The sequence below is a fragment of the Pundamilia nyererei genome, unplaced genomic scaffold (assembly GCF_000239375.1).
Source record: "Pundamilia nyererei isolate P.nyererei 1_Seehausen unplaced genomic scaffold, PunNye1.0 scaffold00110, whole genome shotgun sequence".
NCBI lineage: Eukaryota > Metazoa > Chordata > Actinopteri > Cichliformes > Cichlidae > Pundamilia > Pundamilia nyererei.
In genome coordinates, this window is record NW_005187511.1 from 1331687 (window position 1) to 1351975 (window position 20289).

General features: G+C 42.1%; 3 protein-coding genes across 3 annotated transcripts in view; 2 read left to right on the forward strand and 1 right to left on the reverse strand.

Annotated features, from left to right (window-relative positions):
- The first annotated feature begins 1716 nt into the window (after positions 1-1716).
- Positions 1717-5391, forward strand: ccnd3 (cyclin D3). The gene is made up of 5 exons (XM_005741423.1): positions 1717-2092; positions 2165-2380; positions 3557-3719; positions 4455-4597; positions 4823-5391. Exons 1-5 carry the CDS (start codon positions 1859-1861, stop codon positions 5018-5020), a joined length of 954 nt encoding a protein of 317 aa, XP_005741480.1. The 5' UTR covers positions 1717-1858; the 3' UTR covers positions 5021-5391.
- A 222-nt stretch (positions 5392-5613) lies between these two features.
- Positions 5614-14877, reverse strand: nuak2 (NUAK family, SNF1-like kinase, 2). The gene is made up of 6 exons (XM_005741424.2): positions 14383-14877; positions 10319-10439; positions 9737-9888; positions 8742-8807; positions 8368-8620; positions 5614-8274 (listed from the first exon to the last, which is right to left on the reverse strand). The coding sequence occupies exons 1-6, from the start codon at positions 14620-14622 to the stop codon at positions 7226-7228; spliced, it is 1881 nt and encodes a 626-aa protein (XP_005741481.1). The 5' UTR covers positions 14623-14877; the 3' UTR covers positions 5614-7225.
- A 3835-nt stretch (positions 14878-18712) lies between these two features.
- The window catches only part of dstyk (dual serine/threonine and tyrosine protein kinase), a 26839-nt gene continuing 25262 nt past the window's right edge, over positions 18713-20289 (forward strand). The window contains exon 1 of the mRNA XM_005741425.2: positions 18713-19947. Within this exon, the coding sequence (XP_005741482.1) occupies positions 19749-19947 (199 nt within the window). The 5' untranslated portion in view covers positions 18713-19748. The remainder of the gene's footprint in view (positions 19948-20289) is intronic.

Below are 20289 nucleotides of genomic sequence, written 5' to 3' on the forward strand. Positions count from 1 at the left end.
AGCTGCCTCTGGTTTTAGACATTTTTACAAATAACTTCACAGATTTATATCACCAAACTAAGTTAATGAGTCCTGCATTACTAGTGTATAATCGTGTCCGTCTTGTGAAGGAGTTTAACAGCCATTAGGTAATTCAGTTTGACCTCAAATGGAACATAGTTACACCAAAAAAGTTTGCCCTGGGCCTTTTTGTACACTGCTCAAAACCTTAAAGGAACACTTTGAAAGCATCAGATGTCACTGGGGAAAAAAACATGCTGATCTCTTTACTGATATGAACTAACTAAAGTGTTAGGAATGAAAGGCTGTCACATCATGTGATGGAAATGAAAATGATCGACCTACAGGGGGTTGAGTTCACCGGCGCAGTCTCAAAACGGGTCCAAGATTTTCATCCTGCCACCTAATGGCAGTGAGCAGATACCGGTTCTGCAGATGGTTTAAGGACCACCTTCGTCCCTGTCAAGCTCTCTTAGAATAACTTCCTGTCTCCTGGAAGGAAGTTTCAAAAGACAAGAAAGGACCCCGCTTGTCTCATTGATTTGCTCTCCTGATATTTAGACTGTAGTATTGATATTTTAACCTTTGCCTTTGTTAATTCCCTGAAACACAAAGCAGCTGAAACTGATTAACAACGCCCTCTGCAACTTAACTAACCAGATCAATATCTCAGAGGTTTACCTGACTCGATGCTTTAGTCTGACTAAAAAAAAAATGCTTCTTTGACTTTTTTGAACAGTCTAGATTTGCTGTTGTGCTTGGGTTTGTTGTCCTGTTGCAGAACTAATTTCAGTCAAGCTTTAGCAATCAGAGGAGTTTATTGTGGACACAATGCAAGGTGCCCTCCACCACTGTGTTTATACCGGTATGCTGTGCTTGGTTTTCACCAAACATAGTGCTGTGCAACATGACCAAAACATCTCAACTTTGCTCCTGTTTATCTAAAGGACACTGTTCCAGAAGTCTTGTTTTCTCAGGTGCAACTTTTTAGAGAGAAAAGACTTTCTCGTGAGAACCCTTTCAAATAAGCCATACCTGTTCAGTCTTTTTCTAACTGCTGTCATAAACTTTAATATTTAGCATGCTTGCTAAGCCGGTAGAGTCTGAGATGTAGTTGTTGAGTGAGTTTGAGTGAGCATTGGCTTGAATATAGTTGAACTAAATGCCAACTACAGAAGTTGACCCAAACTGCTTTAGAGACAGCTAGGCACATTTATATTCAAGGTCTCCAAAAAACCTAGTTTCAAAATACATAAAAAATTGAAAGGTTGATTTTGTAAAGTAAATATTACAGTGGTTTAGTGATCATTAAAATGTGTTCAGTATTTGTAAGTTAATGATGACTCATCTCATAAATCCTGACACAGCGCTGTCCTCTATAAGCTGCCTTTATAGGCAGAAAGTGTTGGTATCGACAATACTAGACCTGTATTTACTTGGTATCAAATTTGCTGAATGGCACACAACAAAAAAGAAAGTTCCTAAATAAGGCTATGAGATATGGGTGGATTTTTGTTTAGAGGTCTTCGAGATTTCCAGGGGAAAAAAATTCCAAAAATATTTTTAATTTTTAGTAAATGTATATGCATTTAAAATGGCATGGAAGACAAGAAGAAGACAAAATGCAAATAAGCTGGAAAATATTCAGCTTTAATTTTTGTTTATTTTTTGAGGGCTAAAATAAAATTCAGTTCAGTTTGAAATTAATACTCTTAAAGAAAATTAAAGAAAAAATATTGGCTGAAAATGGCGTTATGTCAGCAGCTACTGGACAGCTAGCTAAAAGAGGAATGGCCGCCATAACGGACCGAAGCTAACGCTAGCTAAACGGTTTATTGATCCTCCTTCACTGAACTGGATGTGTCTGGAGATGGAGGGCTTCAGAGTTGATCCGGAGATGGGAAATGTTAGTGAAACAGAGCAGGCTGTGGTCCCCCGGGCGAGCAGGGACCACGCTGTGACCGGTGACCTCAGAGTGCTACACAACCTGCGGGCCTTTGAGGAGACCAGCCGGGTGACCTCCCCCTTTGACGGGGTGCAGACAGAAGTCCAGCCGTACATGAGAAGGATACTAGCTGTGTGGATGTTTCAGGTATACACTCATCAGTCACAGTGTAATTTTCCACCTAGTTCAGGTGAAATAAACCAGATTTCTGTCTGACAGGTGTGTGAGGAGCAGAAATGCGAGGAGGAGGTGTTTCCGCAGGCGATGCGTTACCTGGACTGTTACCTGAGCCGTTTTGCAGTTGAGAAGACCAACCTGCAGCTGTTAGGGGCAGTTTGCATGTTCCTGGCCTCCAAAATGAGAGAAACGATCCCCCTGACTGCCAGCAAGCTTTGTGTCTACACAGAAAACTCCATTTCAGTCTCAGACATTCTGGTAAAGGCATTAACTATTATAAAGGAGCTAACATCCTTGATGTTTATCTCCCCTCAAACAGCACAGAAAAACTACCACCACTGACCAAGTCTGGGTTATAAATAAATAAATAAAAGTAATAATCAAATGCACAATTAAGTTTGGTCGCATAAGTCTGAGGGATCCCACATAATAAGTGAATAAATGAATCCGCTTTTCCCACTAAAATAAAATGTATTTATTTGACATCCTTGATGCTTTTTATGCTTCTCTTAAAGCACTTTTTTAAAACCTCTTTAGGCTTCTAATAAAAGAAATTGTGAAGGGATTATACTTATTTTATTTAACAGATCATTACTGGTACATCCCAAGTATACACAGGGAGGCTGGATTTAAACCCAGGACCTTCTTGCAGTGAGGCGGTGTTGCAAACCACCCCACTGTGACCCCTCTTTCTGTTGCATTTATTGCAAATATTCAAAGCGACCTCATGATTTAACTGAGCCTCCAGTTTGTCTCTTTTAAAAGTGGAATCTGTAATACTTGCGGCCTCCATGGATCTCACGATAATCCCCAAAATCAACACTGTTGCTTCTTAATCTGTGGATAGTTTTCCTGTTTTGGCCGCATCCAGAAAGGCCAGCTACATTCCCATGAACCTCAAGTGTCCTGGTGGTCAAATGAAAATCAGACGGCGTAATGACAGTCTTGTAGCTTTGCTTTTGTCATGAATTTCATGAGAGGACATTTATAAACTTGACAGAAATGCATACTTTGACCAAAGCAGTGCTTCTCAAACTGTGGTTTAGGCCTCAATGATATGACATTGGGCAACTGCAGATGGATCGTGGACACACCTTTCAATACTTTTATTCCATCTGAAAAGGAACAACAGTTGTAATATTCATTGAAGACTAAGTAGAGACACGTATTGGTACGATTTCTAAGGGCACAATTTTATCAAGGCCATTTTAGAAGATCTTTGTAGGTAGGAAGCCGGAAATGTTCCCTTTTCACAATCATTTTTTTGACCAAAGGCTTGCAGGCATGCACACTGTTCAGGACACGGGGGTTTGACTGAGGGGTTAGGGTGACCAGCACTCGTTGGCTGATCTGAATGAGCGTTCCTGCTGTGGGATTTTGATGGTGGACTGGTTTCAAGGAATGTGTGTGTGTGTGTGTGTGTGTGTGTTGCAGCACTGGGAGCTGGCAGTGGTGTCAAAGTTAGAGTGGTGTCTGGCCTCCGTGGTCCCCTCTGACTTCCTGGAGCCAATTCTTCACGCTCTCCCCTTTGTCCGACCTCCCCACCTTCAGAACATGCGCAGGCATGTTCACACCTACATCGCTCTGGCTGCCATGGGTACGTTGCATAACTGAGTTACCTAAACATGAAATGATATCCCCAAATGAAAGACAATATCAGTCAATTTAGTGTTCAATTTAAGACAGACAACTAATGGAAAATACATTTTAACAAAAAAAATCTTGTAATGTAATGAAATCATCTCATTTACACCCCCCCTGTAAAACAATCAGTGATAAGACTTTTTACTTCATGATCATCAAGGGACTATTTAAGCCGTGAACAATGGGCATCAAACGGCCCCAACCATGATTACGATGTGTCAGCAGTTCATTTTGGATAGTGAGAGCAGAGTTTGTGTAATCCTGCATTGTCTGCTATGAAAGACCTGCATCCAGCTATTCAGCTGGCCGAGTTCCCACCTATCTCTATCTGCAATACTGCCCGAGGCTGCAGGTCACAGGGATACAGTTAGTTGCTGCTCTTTCAGGCAGCTGTTACACATTTTCAGCCCCATAAAAATAAGACATTTTAACCCACTCTAAGGGTGTAAAGCAAGAACTGAATGGCTGAGTTTTTGTCTCACCATTTCTCCTGCTTCAAGCCATTAGGATATCATATTATCCTGTTCTGGGAAGTGTCTGTTTTAAGCTTTTAGGTTCATCTGTCAGGGTGTGTCGAGCATGGTGGCGACCATCTGTCTACCATCTATTTTCTTTCTCAATATTGTGTGGACAAAGTGCTCATTATTAATAGAAGACACGAAAGTAATAAAACGGTTTTAATTATCAGAATGCAGGTTTTCAGTCTTCCCGCCCTCCTCTGTAACGTGTGCCTGCGTGAGCATCGCCACGCAGAAGCTAAAGCTGCTGGACGCTGGCGTGTCTGCAGATTCAGTGATAAAGTTTTTGGCCGACCTTTTGGCCGCTGATCAGGTAAGGCTAATGTTTAACTGACTGAGTTTCAGGCAGTATCTCTTTTGACTTTGCCCTTTCGTCAACAGCGACGGGTGTATTTGTAGTCTTTGATCAAACAGCCTGAGAACTGCTGCAAACAAACCACTGTTTAAAAAGCATCTTAAAACATATCCATGATTATATGTGCGGCCTTGTCACCGCTGACAAATTCATTGTTTCTATGTGAAACGTGGCCCCGAACAGAACGCCCTGCTCCTCTGCTATGACCAGCTCAGGATTGTGTTAGAGCTCAGCCTGCCCTCCAGCTTTCAGGATATGGTTTGCAAGCCAAAGGAACACGGATCAGGGAGCAGTTACACCCCTGCTGACATTCAGGATGTTGTACTGACACCGACATCCCCACCAGAGGAAATCAAACTAAAACACTCCTCCCTGCCTTGAAAAGTTTACTGCCAGGAAATGAAACGAGAAGGCCAGATAAGATGGAAGAAATTCATCTACGTGGCTCTTTGATTAAGATTATTTTTTTGTGCATGCTTTGTTTAAGAGTGTTGTTTTCTGGAATCGCGTAAGCAGTTTTATCCCTTGATCTACATAAAATCCTGCTGTGACAGTGAGAATTAAATTGCACCCAATCCTGCCAGCAGTGTTTGCACATTTTAATTGTTACTTTTTGCAAATCTAATACTAGTGATGGTGGTTCTGTTAAGTTTAAACTGAAGTCTGTCTGCGGTTCGAGCTGTGCTGAATGCAAATGAATCCTGTTATACGTCAATGCAATATCTGTATGAAGGCCATTAACAACACTGGCCAGCAAATGAGTTGTTTGTTGTCGTTTTTTTATTGACTTCCTCATCCCAGCAAGGACAACACAGCAGAACAGTCACACAAATGATAAGCCAGTAACTTTGGCAGACATGGTTTAAATTAAACCTGAAATATATGGGATAAGGGAAAGGGAGAAACAAAAACAATGAAATGCCCACATTACAACAAACACATTAAATTATTTTATAAAAGCAAAAAACAAAACAAACATCCTACAAACAATATTTTCCTTGTCACAAATGAAAATCAAAGATCATATGTGAGAATGAGTTTTACCTTCATCTTAATACAATCCATCAGATTCCAGAAATTAAGAAAAAATCCTTTCATTAAAATAAAAAAATAAAAATGAAAAAAATGTATCTTTTGCATATGAACAGGCTTTCAATTCCTGATGAGCCTCCTTCATCAGAAGCATGTTTCTGAACAACATGGTTCTGCAGCTTGCATCAATGGCTTTGTGCAACTCTTGTTACATGACACTGATACATAAATGGTGTATTTATCAGGTTTCAGTGGCCTGGAAGTGCTATTACAGGCACTGGCTTAGCATCCAAATTAAAATCAAACATACATGTTGATGTAGCTGAATACCAGGAGTATTTCATAAAGCAAGACAGAGCCAGGTAGCTACGAAAATATCTGGTCAAGCTTAATTAAGGATCAATACCTGCATGCCTAATTTATGATTTTAATTTGAACTCTAGTTTTGATTCAGTGACTACTTTTTGGCAGCGCTATTTTTAACTGGTGTTATCTGGCCTTATAAAATACTACGCTGTTCCATAACCGATGATTCAACTTCATAAAAACAAACAAATAGTAATTATTTGGGGAACTTCATACTGTTGATTTTCAAAACAAAAACAAAAAAAATAAAAATAAAAATAACTGGGCCCCACCTGTTTTTGTAAAACTCCCACACGTGTATGTAGACTCAAAGGCTATTTGTGCACTTGTATCAGCGCAAGCTAGCAAGCAAAGGCAGGTTCGACTGGTTAGGCCAGTGATTCATAGGGTCACTATTATTATTCAAGTCATTATCCAAACACAGAACAAGTCATTTCAGGAAAAACATTTATAAAAAAAAGTCAGTAGTCCCCGTTTCAAACATCAAAACTTGGCACATTTTGCTGGGGATTTTTAGCGCCAAGGTTTTCCAAATCTGCTCTTTGGCATCTGTGAAATGTTACCTTACCCATAAACAAAACCCATTCCAACATCGAAACTGTGTGCTATTGTCGTCATCATCCTAGACAAACATCATGTTGACAGACGATTACGAAGCTAGAATCCAAATAACACTCATTGAACTTTCTCAAACTTTCTTGTTGACAATAAACCACAATGCAGAGTATTCTGCTGCTGTAACTCGGACACAAACCAGCTAGATTCAATCAGATCTACTGTAACTGTATTAAAAATGTCTCCCGAATTTCTGTCTCTGAAGTGCTTTTGGTTTCATTGTGAATTAATTGACTAGCAACCTCTAACAATGAAAACCAGAGTCAAGCTCTCTTCTCCTGAGACTGTTTGATGAAAGTCAAATTGCACTCTGTAACATTTCCTTTGCGTAATTGCATTTCCTTATTTTAGTTTCGGTTAAATCAAATCGACCATCTCAAATACAATCTGTCTTCTCCCTTTTTTTGGTACTGTGTTAATTCCTGAATTCTGCCAAAATGATCACCTTACAGTGTTCTGGTATTTTCACATAACGCACTTTGGCTTTCATGACCACAATATTGTTAAAGTCACTTCAAAATTCAGGATGACCACTAATTCTTTAGCCAGCATCTTGTCCCCTATTACTGGTCTTCAGCTTGCATTGGAGCTTCGTATGACCATGGCCTGTTTGTAAGCCTCTGTGACGTTATCACAGTCTGAAATCGAAAAGGCACTGTCAGCCACTCCAGACTTGTAACAGTCCCAGGACCTCAACAGCCCATTGGACAGAATTCTGTCTTCTTGGATGTCCAGAAGGTTGTCAGCAGAAACGCAGCCTCTCATGCTCGCCTTGGCTGGTTTATCCATTTGCATTGCTGGCCTCACGTGGTCTGGTAGATCCAGCTGATCAAAGGACTCTGAAGATAAAATGCTATCTTCGCTGATGGCTCCGCTTGGTCTTGATCGGCCACCTCCATGAGGCAGAGATGTCGCCAGCTGGTCCAAAGACCCAAACTCATGTAACCCACCAGAGGAGAACTTTCCATTACGCTTGAGGATGCCCTTCCTGTAGGGTGGTGCTGAAGGGCACTCTTTAGTTTGCGTTACCAAGCCAGAGTCACTGTTCTCTGGGGATGATGAGTAATACCCCGACTCTTGCTCAGCAGGCTTCTTTAGGATACCTTTGCGAGGCAGCTGTGCAGCTGAAGGTGCTTTACCTGGTGCAGACAAGTCCAAGATTTTTTGTGGCTCCACTAAACTGACAGTTGATGTTTCGCTTATCGACTTCTGTTTCACACTGTTACGCCTCTTTAGAATACCCTTGGAGGGCCGAGTGTCTGTGCTACCCTCGTGAACTGCCTGGGTGATGTTATTCTCCTTACGTGACCTTCGCAGGGACCGTTGTCGGACTACATCCCCTGCACTGCCCTGCGTGCGGAGCAGGCAGCGCATCTTGGAGCCATTCTCCAGTAAAGGCCTGGATGTACGACGCAGCCAACTAGCAACACCGGCCAGCCCAGCAGGCTGTGATGTTGACGGAGATACTGGGGCAGAGGTCTGCTCCACATGACTGCTCCTTCTCTCACACAGTAACGGCTGCGGATAGCCCCAGTTGAGCCACCAGTGACCGGCAATCTCCTCTATTGTAGCTCGGCGGTCAGGATTCACCATCAGCATCCAGCGGATGAGTCCACATGCATCTGATGGAAAGAAATGGGAAAAAAATCAAGACTCCCATAAAAGCTAAAATATAATTTAGCTTCACTGAGGAAAAATCAGTTTTAAAAACTTACCAGAGGGTTTGTTTGGTTTCCGGTAGTCTCCGGTGCTGATCTGCTGCACTAGCATCTTGTGGTTGTTCCCGTCAAATGGCATGGTTCCGTGAACCAGCGTGTACAAAAGCACCCCAAGAGACCAAGTGTCCACCTCTGGGCCATGGTACGGACGCCCGTTGACAATCTCCGGGGAGGCATATAAAGGACTGCCGCAAAAAGTCTGAAGTAACTCGTCACCGTGATAGAGGTTGGACAGCCCAAAGTCTGCAATCTGTGAGAACAAAAGATGTGATGTGAAGCGTATTTTCCCATTGAAGTTCTTCAGTTACAGCGCATCACTGTTAGTTATAAAATGCGTAACGCAGGCTATTGATTTCAATCCACGTGCATACCTTAACATTGCCGTTGTCATCCAGTAAAATGTTCTCCAGTTTCAGGTCCCGGTGTACGATTCCGTTCTAAGAGGAAAAAGGATTTATTTTTGTTTGTTTGTTTTTTTCCTTCTTTTTTGTTTAAGCTTTGTTTCATGCATGCTGTTAGGGATCGGTTTACTGGGAGTTGTCTGCATTACGTAGAAAGGATTTGCTTTACTGGGTTACACCACATTATTCTCTAACAGAAGACCTCTCTGGTACGTCAGCAGTGCCTCATTGTGCTGTGCTCTGTAGGGGGGCATGCCTTTGACTCAAGTTTGCATTTGCTTCACTTACAAAAAAAAAAAAAAAAAAAAAAAAAAAGCAGGTCAGCTACTGCTCCTTACATATGAGCACTTGCTGTAGCAACGAACACATTCTTTGTGTAGCGTGGCGTTCATTTATTGTTAAAATGCCATCATGAAGAAACTTTGGAATTTGTCGCTGTGCCAAATGTAGGTGATATAACAGATGGCCTTTCTCTGTTGAATAACGTGGATAAATAAATGTTTAACGAGACATCAGACCTCTGTAAAGAGGTAAAGGACAGGTGGTTAACACAGTAATATGAAAGGGCAGGTCACTCAGCAAATACTGTCTAGCAAACGTTTATTTATAAATGCTTTGCCAAGCAGAGCCATCATAAAATATAATGTTCACTGAATGGTGGTAATTGCACGGCTCTGGGCTTGCTAGAACAACCGATTGCTGTGTGTGTGTGTTCTGTTCCTTCACACCCTCATTAAACTGTGAGACCATGCGTGTGCATGTTGGGATTGCTGGCCTTTAGCCTTCACTTGGTCTCAGTACAGACCAACTGTTCATTTTCCCCCAGGCTGACAGTGAATAATATCCATTATGTAACTTTGGAGGTGCCAGCGCCTTGGAAAAACAGTGAATCTGAGCGCAGCCCTGTGTCATTAGGCTTAAGACAACAGCAGGTTGAAGATCCGATATGAGAAAAACTGCCTTACCTGATGACAGTAGTGGACAGCTGACACAATCTGCCTGAAGAAATGCCTGGCCTCCCGCTCGGGGATGCTTTTCTTGTCACAGATGTAGTCATACAGATCCCCCCGGCTGGCATACTCCATGACAATCACAATTTTGTCCTTGTTCTCAAATACTGAAATACAGAAGAGCAGAGCTCCTTTGAATTCAACGCTTCAAACCATTTGCAATACTTGAGCTGTGTGAGAGACGTCCATTATCTGTGCAACCGCTAATTTACACCAATTACAGCTATACAGCAAACAAACGTGCACTGAAGTGGAGAAACGCTGAGTGATGACCACCTCATCAGGCGTGAGGGGTGCTGGAAGACACGGGGCTCTGCACATTATCAGCGGCGCCGGATTACGGCAGGAAGTTGCCACTTACGTAACTCTGCATCAGACTTGAGCACAAAGACGTGCGTGACAAAACTCGGACTCTCAAACAGAGAGACTCCTTCCCCCCACCCAAGATATCACATTTGTATGTAGTGTGTGGAACAGAATGATTAAAATCAAACCCAAACATGGAGTCATTAGCATTTTGTTTTTGAAATAATGTACCTTCATATATGGTGATGACGTGCGGATGACAGAGCGAGGACATGATCTCGATTTCTCTGCGAATGTGAATCAGATCTTGTTCATCCTTGATCTTCTCCTTTCTGATAGATTTTACGGCAACCTTTAAGAAAGAAAAATCAATAAGGTGAGAGGTAAGTAAGAATGAGCTCATGGAATAATTAATCATCCAACAGGGAATCAAACTTTTTCTTCCCCCACGTAAGGTCTAAACCACTTTAATGGGCTTCCTTGTGTAAAAAGGGTTAGAAGTCTGCTGGAGGGGGTTACATGAATAGAGACAAAACAGGGAACGAGTGAGCCTGTACTCCAGCTCCCTCCAGCTTCTAATGCTAATGACAACTCTAATGGTCTAGACCTCGAGGTGTTTCAGCAAATCTAATTTTAACACTCAAAAGGACACAAGAGACTGTAGGAGACTCAATAAATGCTAAACCACAAGGTGCACAAGTTGGGGGAAAAAAAAATCAGTGACAGTAATATTCACGTCAACTTTATCCAACTTTACTGGTTATGTTGCTCAAATAAGGCATTTTTTAAAATCAAATTCAGGTCAAAAGTTGCATAATTATTGATTAAAAAGCAAACAAAACCTTAATGCAATGATCAGCAGAGGTATACTAGATAAGTCATGTCTATTAAGTGCAGTATGGTTTAAAATAAAAAATAAAAAATCCACAAATCAGCCGCTAGTTAACATAAATTGCCGTCCTCCCACTGCTTGTTTGATTGCGAGTGGAACAATGAGCATTGAACTGAAACCTGTGCTGTTTTAAACTCTGCAAAGGGAACTCCGGGTCAAGTATTGTCTGTTTTATAGAAAACTAGAGTTGGCCGTTAGGTCTGCGAGGCCCACAGAAGTAAAAATTTAAATGTGAATAGCATCTCAGTCTGAACTCGCAGGCAAGCTGTATTCATGTCATTCTGTTGCCCATTGGAAGCGCAGATGCTTGGGATTCCTCTGTGCGCCGAGTGCGTCATCAGTCCACCCCAAGGTTGAAGAGGTGCTGTGAGGCACCAGATGGTGCAGGCGGTGGGGTGTCCTCATTTCTAACCCTCGAGGTTCCAGAGACAGGAAAATGAGTAAAGCAGCGACTTGTCATATCCGTGTCAACGCGTGACCTGTCTCCCCGTCGTGAGTCACTGTCTGGCGTGGATGCTCTTGCAAATAAACCCCCGTATTCCCTCCACCCGGGCCCGTTTCCTGACTCTGAGAATGGAGGTTTCCTGCATTTGTTTGCGTAGCTGTCAGACAGGCCTGAACTCACACTCATGACGAGTTCACATCCTTGTGAGGTTATCTGTGTGTGCGCAATCTCTGTTACAGACAGTCTGCTCCACGTAATAAGCACAGAGGGGCTGAAATCTTTCACATTTCACAGCAAAGACTCAAACCACATTTCTGCACAACACACACAACTCATGAGCCACCATTATCCCCCTGGCCATTTGCACCAGACAGCCCTGTTAAAATGTAGGCTTAGTGAAGCTTTGTGGAGTTTTAATCAGGTTTTAATCAGGTATGCACAAAATCATGGGTCGATCCAGAAGTTTAAAAACTACATTTTGGGACAGATTTGATATCATTAATATCCTTTTTATTCCAGGGAAACAATAAATCATGATATAAAAAAGCATGTTTAAGGATTTCTTAAGATCCTTAGATCAGCTCTTCAGACCATCTTGGAATATTTACCCCGTGCTCAGCTGATGTGACAACACAGATGAGTCACGCAGGTGAGTATCGGCCTCTGATATCAGTAAGTGGCACTTTGTTTACAGGTATATGGAGTCACTTTATCTAAATAAAGCAAGTATAGACGCAGTCTTAGGAGCTCAAAAAGAAGGCAAATGGACTTTAACTTAAAGAAGTCTGGGTTGTTTTTTTTAAGGCTGTCATGACCTGAATGACTGAGAACCTACACAGACATACAGACACAAGTATTTAACCAGTTTAACTGTGGAGCATGAGTAAAAACGCCCCTGGGAACTCTCTTGCACAATGAATTAATTAACAGCTGATGCAAACCAAGTCTAGGGACTTAACTGGGGCGTCTGAATACACAAACAGCATTCATGTCAGGCACCGAGTGGCAGATCAACCCCTATCCTGATGCATGTTGACACCCCACCCCCCCAACCTACCTTACCCCACCTCCCACCTAAGTGGATTTATGCAATCAGACTTTTGCACTTAGACAATGGAAACAGCTGTAATGCCACAGCACGCAAGATGAAGCCACCGTTTGTTTTCGTGTCACTCCCCTGAGTCAATGACACATCTCTGTCCATTATGTTGTCAATAATCAGGCGTGCAAAGGCTTCTCTGCTAAATGCCATTTGTTGGGTGTGAGATTCAAAACACTATGTGGGCTAATTAGTATTTTGATACTTAAAATAAATTAAAAAAAATTGTAGGTTTGAAGCATCAGGAAGCTGCCGGCAGGGATAAATCCCAGACACCAACTCATTTCTAATAAAAACAGCAGAGCCAGTCGGTGAAAGAGCAGAAATGGGCGTGTGTGGACACGGCTCAACTTGTATCACTGCATGTTTACTGTAAGCAGCAAAGGGAAGGGGAAAAGGATTCTAACACTTGCTTCCTTGACTTCTCCACTTTCACTTACACAAAAGCAGGACTTTTAACAAAGGGCATTTCCGATAAAGTATGAAACGGCAGCCAAGTCAGGCTTCCCAAGAAAAGGCCGAAGTATCTACAGCAGGAACGTTTAGTTTTCATTTTAAAGTCTAGATGTGGGCTTTGATTTGTATCATTTTAACACACTTTCCGTTTCCCGGTATGTTCGATAAGCCACGGCAAGTAAACAAACCATTAGGCAGCACGAATGCAAATCACATGTTTATCAAGAGAACAAAGATTTTAATAGGTTCACCAAAATAAACTCAGGTCCCAGTTTAGTATGTGGGTTTGTTTAAATTGGTTTTAAGTGTTGTTGTTGAGTCAGGGTTTGTTTTGTGGTACCACATGACCCTGACCCAGTCCCGTACAGTATTTTTTAACTGGTCTCACAATCAACCCACTTCCACATTCCTTTCTAAAATATTTAGAAGCTAAAAATAAAAGAGATCCAAGATCTTATAATCAAGGGGAAACCCCCCCCCCCTCCTTTTTATGCCTCTTTTAAGGGCTTATCTTTCTAATGTTTTAAATTCCTCGCATTTCCCCTTAGGCCATGGAGAGCTGGAATTTACCTGGAAGCCCAATTGCAACCCCCGCATCCCCCCCCCCTGTTCCTTTTATCAGAAAAAAAACCCAACAAAAAGAAAGTTACCTAAACTGCTTCCTGGGGAAAATAACTTACCCAGCCCTTTCCAAGAGACTTTCTTTTGTGCCTCACATGGGTAATTTAAAAAAAAAAGAAAAAAGAAAAAGAGAGAGAGATAGAGGTTATATAAAATGCCTTGTGATAAATTTCTGTTGAAACGCCATGATAATGACCTCAAACTGGAGCAGATCTCACTGTTTAACCTGAATACACCATGAAGAAGCATGGGCAGATGCTTGCATAATTGCATTTGCGCTTAAGACAAATTTAAGCGCTTATCAAGCAGATCAGAAAGAGTCTGCGGGCTGGCGAGGAGGAAATTATTAGATCATGGTCAGTATATTCCAGTGTGAACGTAAGAAAAGCCCATAAATAAACACACTGAACCCTTCGACAAACTTTAGCCAATAGACAAACACCTCAGGAGAGATGGCAGGCGCACTTTCAACTTTATTACTTTACAATCCGCCTTATAAAAAATTAACAATATTATTTTTCTTACAATCCAGCAATACTTTGCTTTTTTCAAAGTGAACGCTCTGCGGTAGAGTTTCCACGCCTTTATTTGAAAATTCAAATCCAAGCGAGCTCTACCTGTTTGCAGACAGTCAGTCACCTAAAAATAGCGCTCGCTGTCTAAACAACAGGTGGCCGATGGGACAAGCAGCCCAAAGAATGACGTGAGACTGACTGCAGGTAAAATGTGATCAGATTAAAAAAATAATAATAATAATAAAAGAAAAATAACACCATGCTTACCAGTCTACCGGACCTTTCCTTGGCCTTCTTCACCTTGCCGTAGGTTCCTTTTCCGAGGGTCTCCAGAAACTCGTACCGGTGTTTCAGGTTGTGTTTGTGGTGGTGCCTCTTCACGGCTTGTTTTTTCACGGGCACCTGGAATTGAGCTTTCCCGAAGGGTGTGTTTTCGTCGTGAAAAGCTCCCCCGACGGACGGCCTGTTGCAGGCTGACGAAAGACGGGCAGCGCGTAAAGCATCCATGCCGACCCCCGGCAGAGGTGTTGTCTTGTGTCGCTTTACTTTCAGAGCCAGGTATTAAAAATGCATTCCCTCTGTGTGGAGCCGCAGGCACGCTTCAGGTTAAAGTCTCGATATAAAGTCTTCAGCTGAGAACTGCAGGTTAGTGTGATCAAGAAGCTGTAGGCAGGAACTGGAACATCTGCGTGTTAGCTCGGTAATGCTGCTGGAACTCAGCAGCAGGTAGGCAAGAGTGAGGGGGAAAGCGGCGGAGCACCGCCCGCAGACGGACACGTCAAATAGTGGAGGGGGAGTTTCAGGTAAGGGAGGAGCGCTGGATCTGCTGCACCGCGCATACCGTGGAGTGAACAAACAGAGCGAACTAGTTCATGTTGGATTTACTGGCTTCAGCTTTATTTAAAGTTAATGTTAAAAACAAGAAGAAATGATTCAGTGTTGCCTGGTAACCTCTTTTAATTCCCACACATGCTTTGTTTAGTTTTTTGTTTTTGGGTGATTGGTGTAAAAATCTGTGTTCCGCAGAAACAGACCAAGGACACCCCACGAAGACGAAAAATCAAAAAACAAGTGGGGCATAGAAGTTGAACAGGTAGTTGCAACATATCCAGTGGTTGCATTTAAGTAAATTTACTCAAACGACCGCCATCTGACGTAACCGACATGTTGACCTACTTTGCTGGAATATTTCCATCTCATGTTACTTCTAATTCACTCACAGTTTTAGTTTGAATGCACATGGCTACCAAACTATGTTATAATATTGCAGATCAAACAGTAGGCCCATACACAGTTATTAAAATAAACTGTCTAAGCATTAATGCATCATAATATATATATTTACATAATGTTATTATTTAAAATATATATATAAATACAATGAGGTTTGACCACGAGAGAAGACAGCAGTGCTTTTTTTATGTGATCATGTTCACATAACGCTTCTTCTGTGCATGATGGATCTGTATCATGCGTTTGTGGACGGCACAGGGATTTGTGGAAGTGTTCCTCAGCCCATGCAGCAATTTCCATGACAGAATCACACCTGTTTTTGATGCAGTGCTGCCTGAGGGCTTGACGACCACAGGCTTCCTTTCTTTAGATTCTCAAAATCTTTTGATGATATTATGTACGGTAGCCGATATCCCATTTCCCCCTATTCATAAGAAAGAAAACCTGCTGGAGTATGAATATAAACATAAACATCCACACACACGAGATCTCATATATGAGAATAGTAGTGCAAATGACCCAGTGTTGATTATAATATTAATGCTATCAGCAAATGAGGTAAATGATGACATATGATACTATAATCCTCTGTGATAAAATGCAGATGGATGGTATAAGAGTGTGTGGTATTATAAAGTGTTGTTGTGCATGTATAGTTTAAAAATGTATTTAAAACCTGAACAGGAGTAAAGCATTACTTCTGACAGAGGTTTGTTGCTTATTTTGAAACCACTGTGTAATCACTGGAGCTTATGCCTCAAAGCTATCCTCTTAAAATGTGATGAATAAGCCAGCTTCTTTCCTATCATTGCTTCTTGCTTCTTCTTCGTTTCCAATGAAGTAGAGAAAAATACAGTTGCATAAATTGGCTTCCACAAGGGCAAAAAATGAGTTTTTTCCTTTTGCTTTCTTCTATTCCATCAGTGCACCGCATTTTCAGTCCTGACTGACTTCATGCAGCTATTTGTGTTTGGATATTCTGATCTAAATGGTCAGAATATCCAAACACAGTGGTGAGCTGGGAGAAGTGAAATCTGGAACAGAAAACGTTTAGATGAATAATGTTGTTACAGCTATGGGCCACTGGAGGTCAGCAAGCAGTCACTGTTTGCAACACTGCAGGCTGGTTAACCTGATTTGAGGCCACACGTTCATCACTATATATTCAGTAAATACTTTAAGGCAAAACATCTGACAAGTGTTTGTCAGTCAAGACAAGATGAGCCGCCTTCCCTGATCTTCATGAATTAATACTTTAAGCCAAGCAAAGCTGCGTGTTCACACGTTCTGTTTTAACTGACAGGACCTCAAACATTTATCCTGTTCTCCTTCAGAAGCTGAAAAGTCACATACAGCATTACATTTCACTGAAACAAACAAGCTGTTAGTCAAACTTGAACTGCAGTTTTTCCCACTCTGGTTGCCTGCGCACCCCGCAGCGATGCTATGCGTCAGCAGGGGGTCTGCTCCACATTTTGGGAACCAGTGTTCCAACTCGTTGGCCTTTTTCTGTTTACCGCTCAGTAATGTTTCACAGATTATTCACTCGTGCATGCAGAGGAACATTGTGAACAAATAAACAACAGTGATGTAGAAAAAAAAGAACACTAATATAAAAGTGCTTTCGCAGCACTTTCATATTGTTTTGGGAATCAAATCAAAATACCAGCTAGATAACCAAAAATGTTTTGTTGGCAATGAGGTCAGGTCAGATAAGGTCAGTGTGGACTGTGGTGTTCGCAGATGACATTGTGATCTGTAGTGAGAGCAGGGAGGAGGTATGGGAGGTCAGCAGAAGCAAGACAGAATACATGTATGTGAATGAGAAGGAGACAGGTGAAGGTAGATCACCTGGAGTCAACCATCTAAAGGAACAGACAGTGCACAAGAGGTGAAGAAGAAAAGTGGAGTCGGGGTGTAGTGTGTGGAGATGAGTGTCAGGGGTGATTTGTGGCAGAAGGATAGCAGCAAGCGTGAAAGAAAGCATTTACACGATGGTTGTGAGACCTGCCGTGATGTATGATTTGGAGATGGCAGAACTGAGAAAAACACAGGAGGCTGAGCTGGAGATGTTAAAGTTTTCACTGGGAGTGATGAGAATGGACAAAAATAGAAATGAGTAGATTAGATCGACAGCTCAAGCTGAGCAATTTGGAGACATGCATGTGCAGAGGAGGGACTGTGGATGCATTGGACAAAGGGTACACACATTTAAATCTTTATTAAAAACACATTTATTCTCTTTGGCATTTGACTCGAGTGCAACATACTTCTGGACAATTTTATTTTATTTTATTTTATGTGTTGTGGATTTTATGTGTTGTGGATTTTACTGTAGTTTTTCTTGGGGCTATATACTTTTAATGTATAGCACTTTGGTCAACGCTGTTGTTTTAAATCTTATATATAAATACATTTGACCTTTGACCTTTGACAGGTCGCTAAATATTAAGCTGCCAGGTATGAAGACAGGAGGAAGACCATAGAGGTGATTCATGGATGTAGTGAAGGAGGACATACAGAGGGTTGCTATGACAGAGGAGGATGATAGGGGATAAAGTGAGATGGAGGCAGATGCTCTGCAGTGGCAACCTTTTAACTGAAACAAGAAGTTTCAAAAGAGAACATAAATGAATCTGTAAAGGGATTGTACATGTGATGTCCAAATATTATTAGTGTTATCTGACGCTATATCTGAAATATTATACATTCATTAAATCAGATCATATAAATTTTGGCAGAGAAAATATTCCTGATTTGATCTGACCTTAACTAACCCTTTCAAAGATATTGTTTATGTAATTCAACCTTTCTGCCAGAAGAGGGAGCTCACTAGCAGCTTGTAGTCCTGACACATCTCTGCACTCAGTTTCTCACTCTAATGGGCTTGGAATGGGGCTAATAACAGCCCCATATTACTTGTAATTTCTTAGTGTCTTTGTCTAGCAGAAGTTTGTCATGTGGAGTGATATAAAAATAATTTGAATGTAAAGAAATCCATATGTCATGAGAGGTAACCGCATGCTGGATAGACTGCGAGAAAAGCAAGGAAACTTGTGGTTGACCTAGAATTAACCAATTATTAAACTAAATAATTAAACCAAATGTACATGCCGGTGATAGTATAACCAAACACAAAAGCAAGTTACATTCATTTCCTAGGATATCCATACATGTGTGCTCATGAATTAGTTAGAGAACTAATCAGTAAATCTATATATCTGCCGGGATTATTATTTATCATATATTAGACTGTGTGCAAAAAGCCATAAACCAGATATTTTCCACTCTTCTTTTTTCGTTCATAATTACTTTTTTCCCAGGCTTCTATATCTTCGCCTCCCGGTGGAAACGGCGTTCTCTCTAATGCCTACACTTCCCAGAATGCCGCCCGGGCCCCGCCTTTTCCCTCCGCACACCGCTCTCGTCGAGTTTCTGTTTTGCTGTGATTTCACTCCTGCTTCTCTCAGCTATGTGATTTGGACACTCCTCGCCCTGCACCAGCACCACTCTTCCTCTTCATCGCCACCACCAGCGACAGCACCCGGCTCGGTTTGGCCGCTGTCAGTTGTCGGTGTTCGGGGGTAGAGGATGTCCGCTTGCTCCACCGGGCCACTGTTGGTTAGGAACGGTCTATAGCGCAGCCTCCTCTGGAAAAAACGGAGGTTTTTTTTGGTGTTGTTGTTTTAAAGTCGTGCTTGGGCTGTTTTTGTCGTTGACAGGCAAACGCTAAAGCCGGGCCCTCTCTTTTAAAGACGGGGCTGCACTGCTGTGAAAGTGTGCCTCGTTAGGTTAAATGGATATGTGTGCCGTGCCAGGCTAAGGTGGGGACGGATCGGAGATGCCCTCTGGCTAGCAACGCTAACTTTCAGTGGACCGTAGCTAGGTCGCAGAAGCACTGATTTCTTAGCGTTTTGGCCGACACAACATAGCCTTACAGGCGTGCTTTGGTTTTAAGACACTCACAAGTTTGTAGTTAGTAACGAAAAAAACTGCGACTATCAAAAGGAAGTAAAAATGATTAAATAGCGGTAACTCGAAGCGGTTTTCTTCCACTCAAAGCTTGACGTGAAACTAGCCTAGCCGTGCTTGTCAACGGGACAACAACAAATGCCTTCTTCTCCTCATTCACGGGCACAACAGACTGTGGGGACCGTTCAGCACTGACACACTCCTACTTCATGTATGTTTAAGGACTACCTGTTAACTTGACTCATTTTCTTTCTTTTTAATTAACAAATGCTAGCAGGTGGTTTTGGGCGAGCATGGGAACTAACTAGTTAGCGCGCAAGGAAAGGTGTGTGCATTAACACATTTCGGGTTCACTCAAGGTGTTTGGCACCTGCTTAACCACTTAAATCGCATCGAGGACAAGGCAGCAGCAGCCCAGTCTGTTTACCATGGAGGGAAATGCGCAACAGCAGAAACCGACTCTTCTAACTCGGGAACTGACGAGAGTATTTACCAGCTACAACAAGCACTCCGTACAGCTGAAGAAAAACCTAAAGGAGACTAATGCTTTCTTCCGGGAAATACGGCAAAACTACAGCAATGCTTGTGCATCGACCATGAGCTCGGCTTCAGCTTCTCTGGAGGCAGGTAGGTTTGAACACCACCTGGAAATGCATCAGTACTGCACCCATATGTTTGCATGTTTAAAGCACCCACAGCCGGGGTTACACTTAAGCATGCCGGACGGAAGTAAAAAGAAAAGGCTAACAGCTGCTGCTACTGCCAAGTGATTATTGCACCAGCGGGCAGGTTGGGAGCAAAATCCATTCATTTGGGTCAAAGAAAACTAAAGAGATTAACCCCCCCCCCCCCTCTGGAAAACATGTGCAGAATAAGTGCACCAAATATGCTGAGAATTATGCACTGGCTGCTTGAGTCATTTCTGATTAGATTGAAGTTACGGGTCACAGATTTCTTGAGATATATATA

Bases quoted from the DNA above. Each gene is read 5' to 3' on its own strand.
- ccnd3 (XM_005741423.1), top strand. From the start codon at position 1,859: ATGTGTCTGGAGATGGAGGGCTTCAGAGTTGATCCGGAGATGGGAAAT. The intron at 2,381-3,556 runs GTAAAGGCATTA...TGTGTGTTGCAG, and splicing joins TTTCAGTCTCAGACATTCTG to CACTGGGAGCTGGCAGTGGT. The intron at 3,720-4,454 runs GTACGTTGCATA...TTTAATTATCAG, and splicing joins CATCGCTCTGGCTGCCATGG to AATGCAGGTTTTCAGTCTTC.
- nuak2 (XM_005741424.2), bottom strand. From the start codon at position 14,622: ATGGATGCTTTACGCGCTGCCCGTCTTTCGTCAGCCTGCAACAGGCCG. The intron at 8,621-8,741 runs GTATGCACGTGG...TTGTTCTCACAG, and splicing joins ATGACAACGGCAATGTTAAG to ATTGCAGACTTTGGGCTGTC. The intron at 8,275-8,367 runs GTAAGTTTTTAA...TCTTTCCATCAG, and splicing joins GAAACCAAACAAACCCTCTG to ATGCATGTGGACTCATCCGC.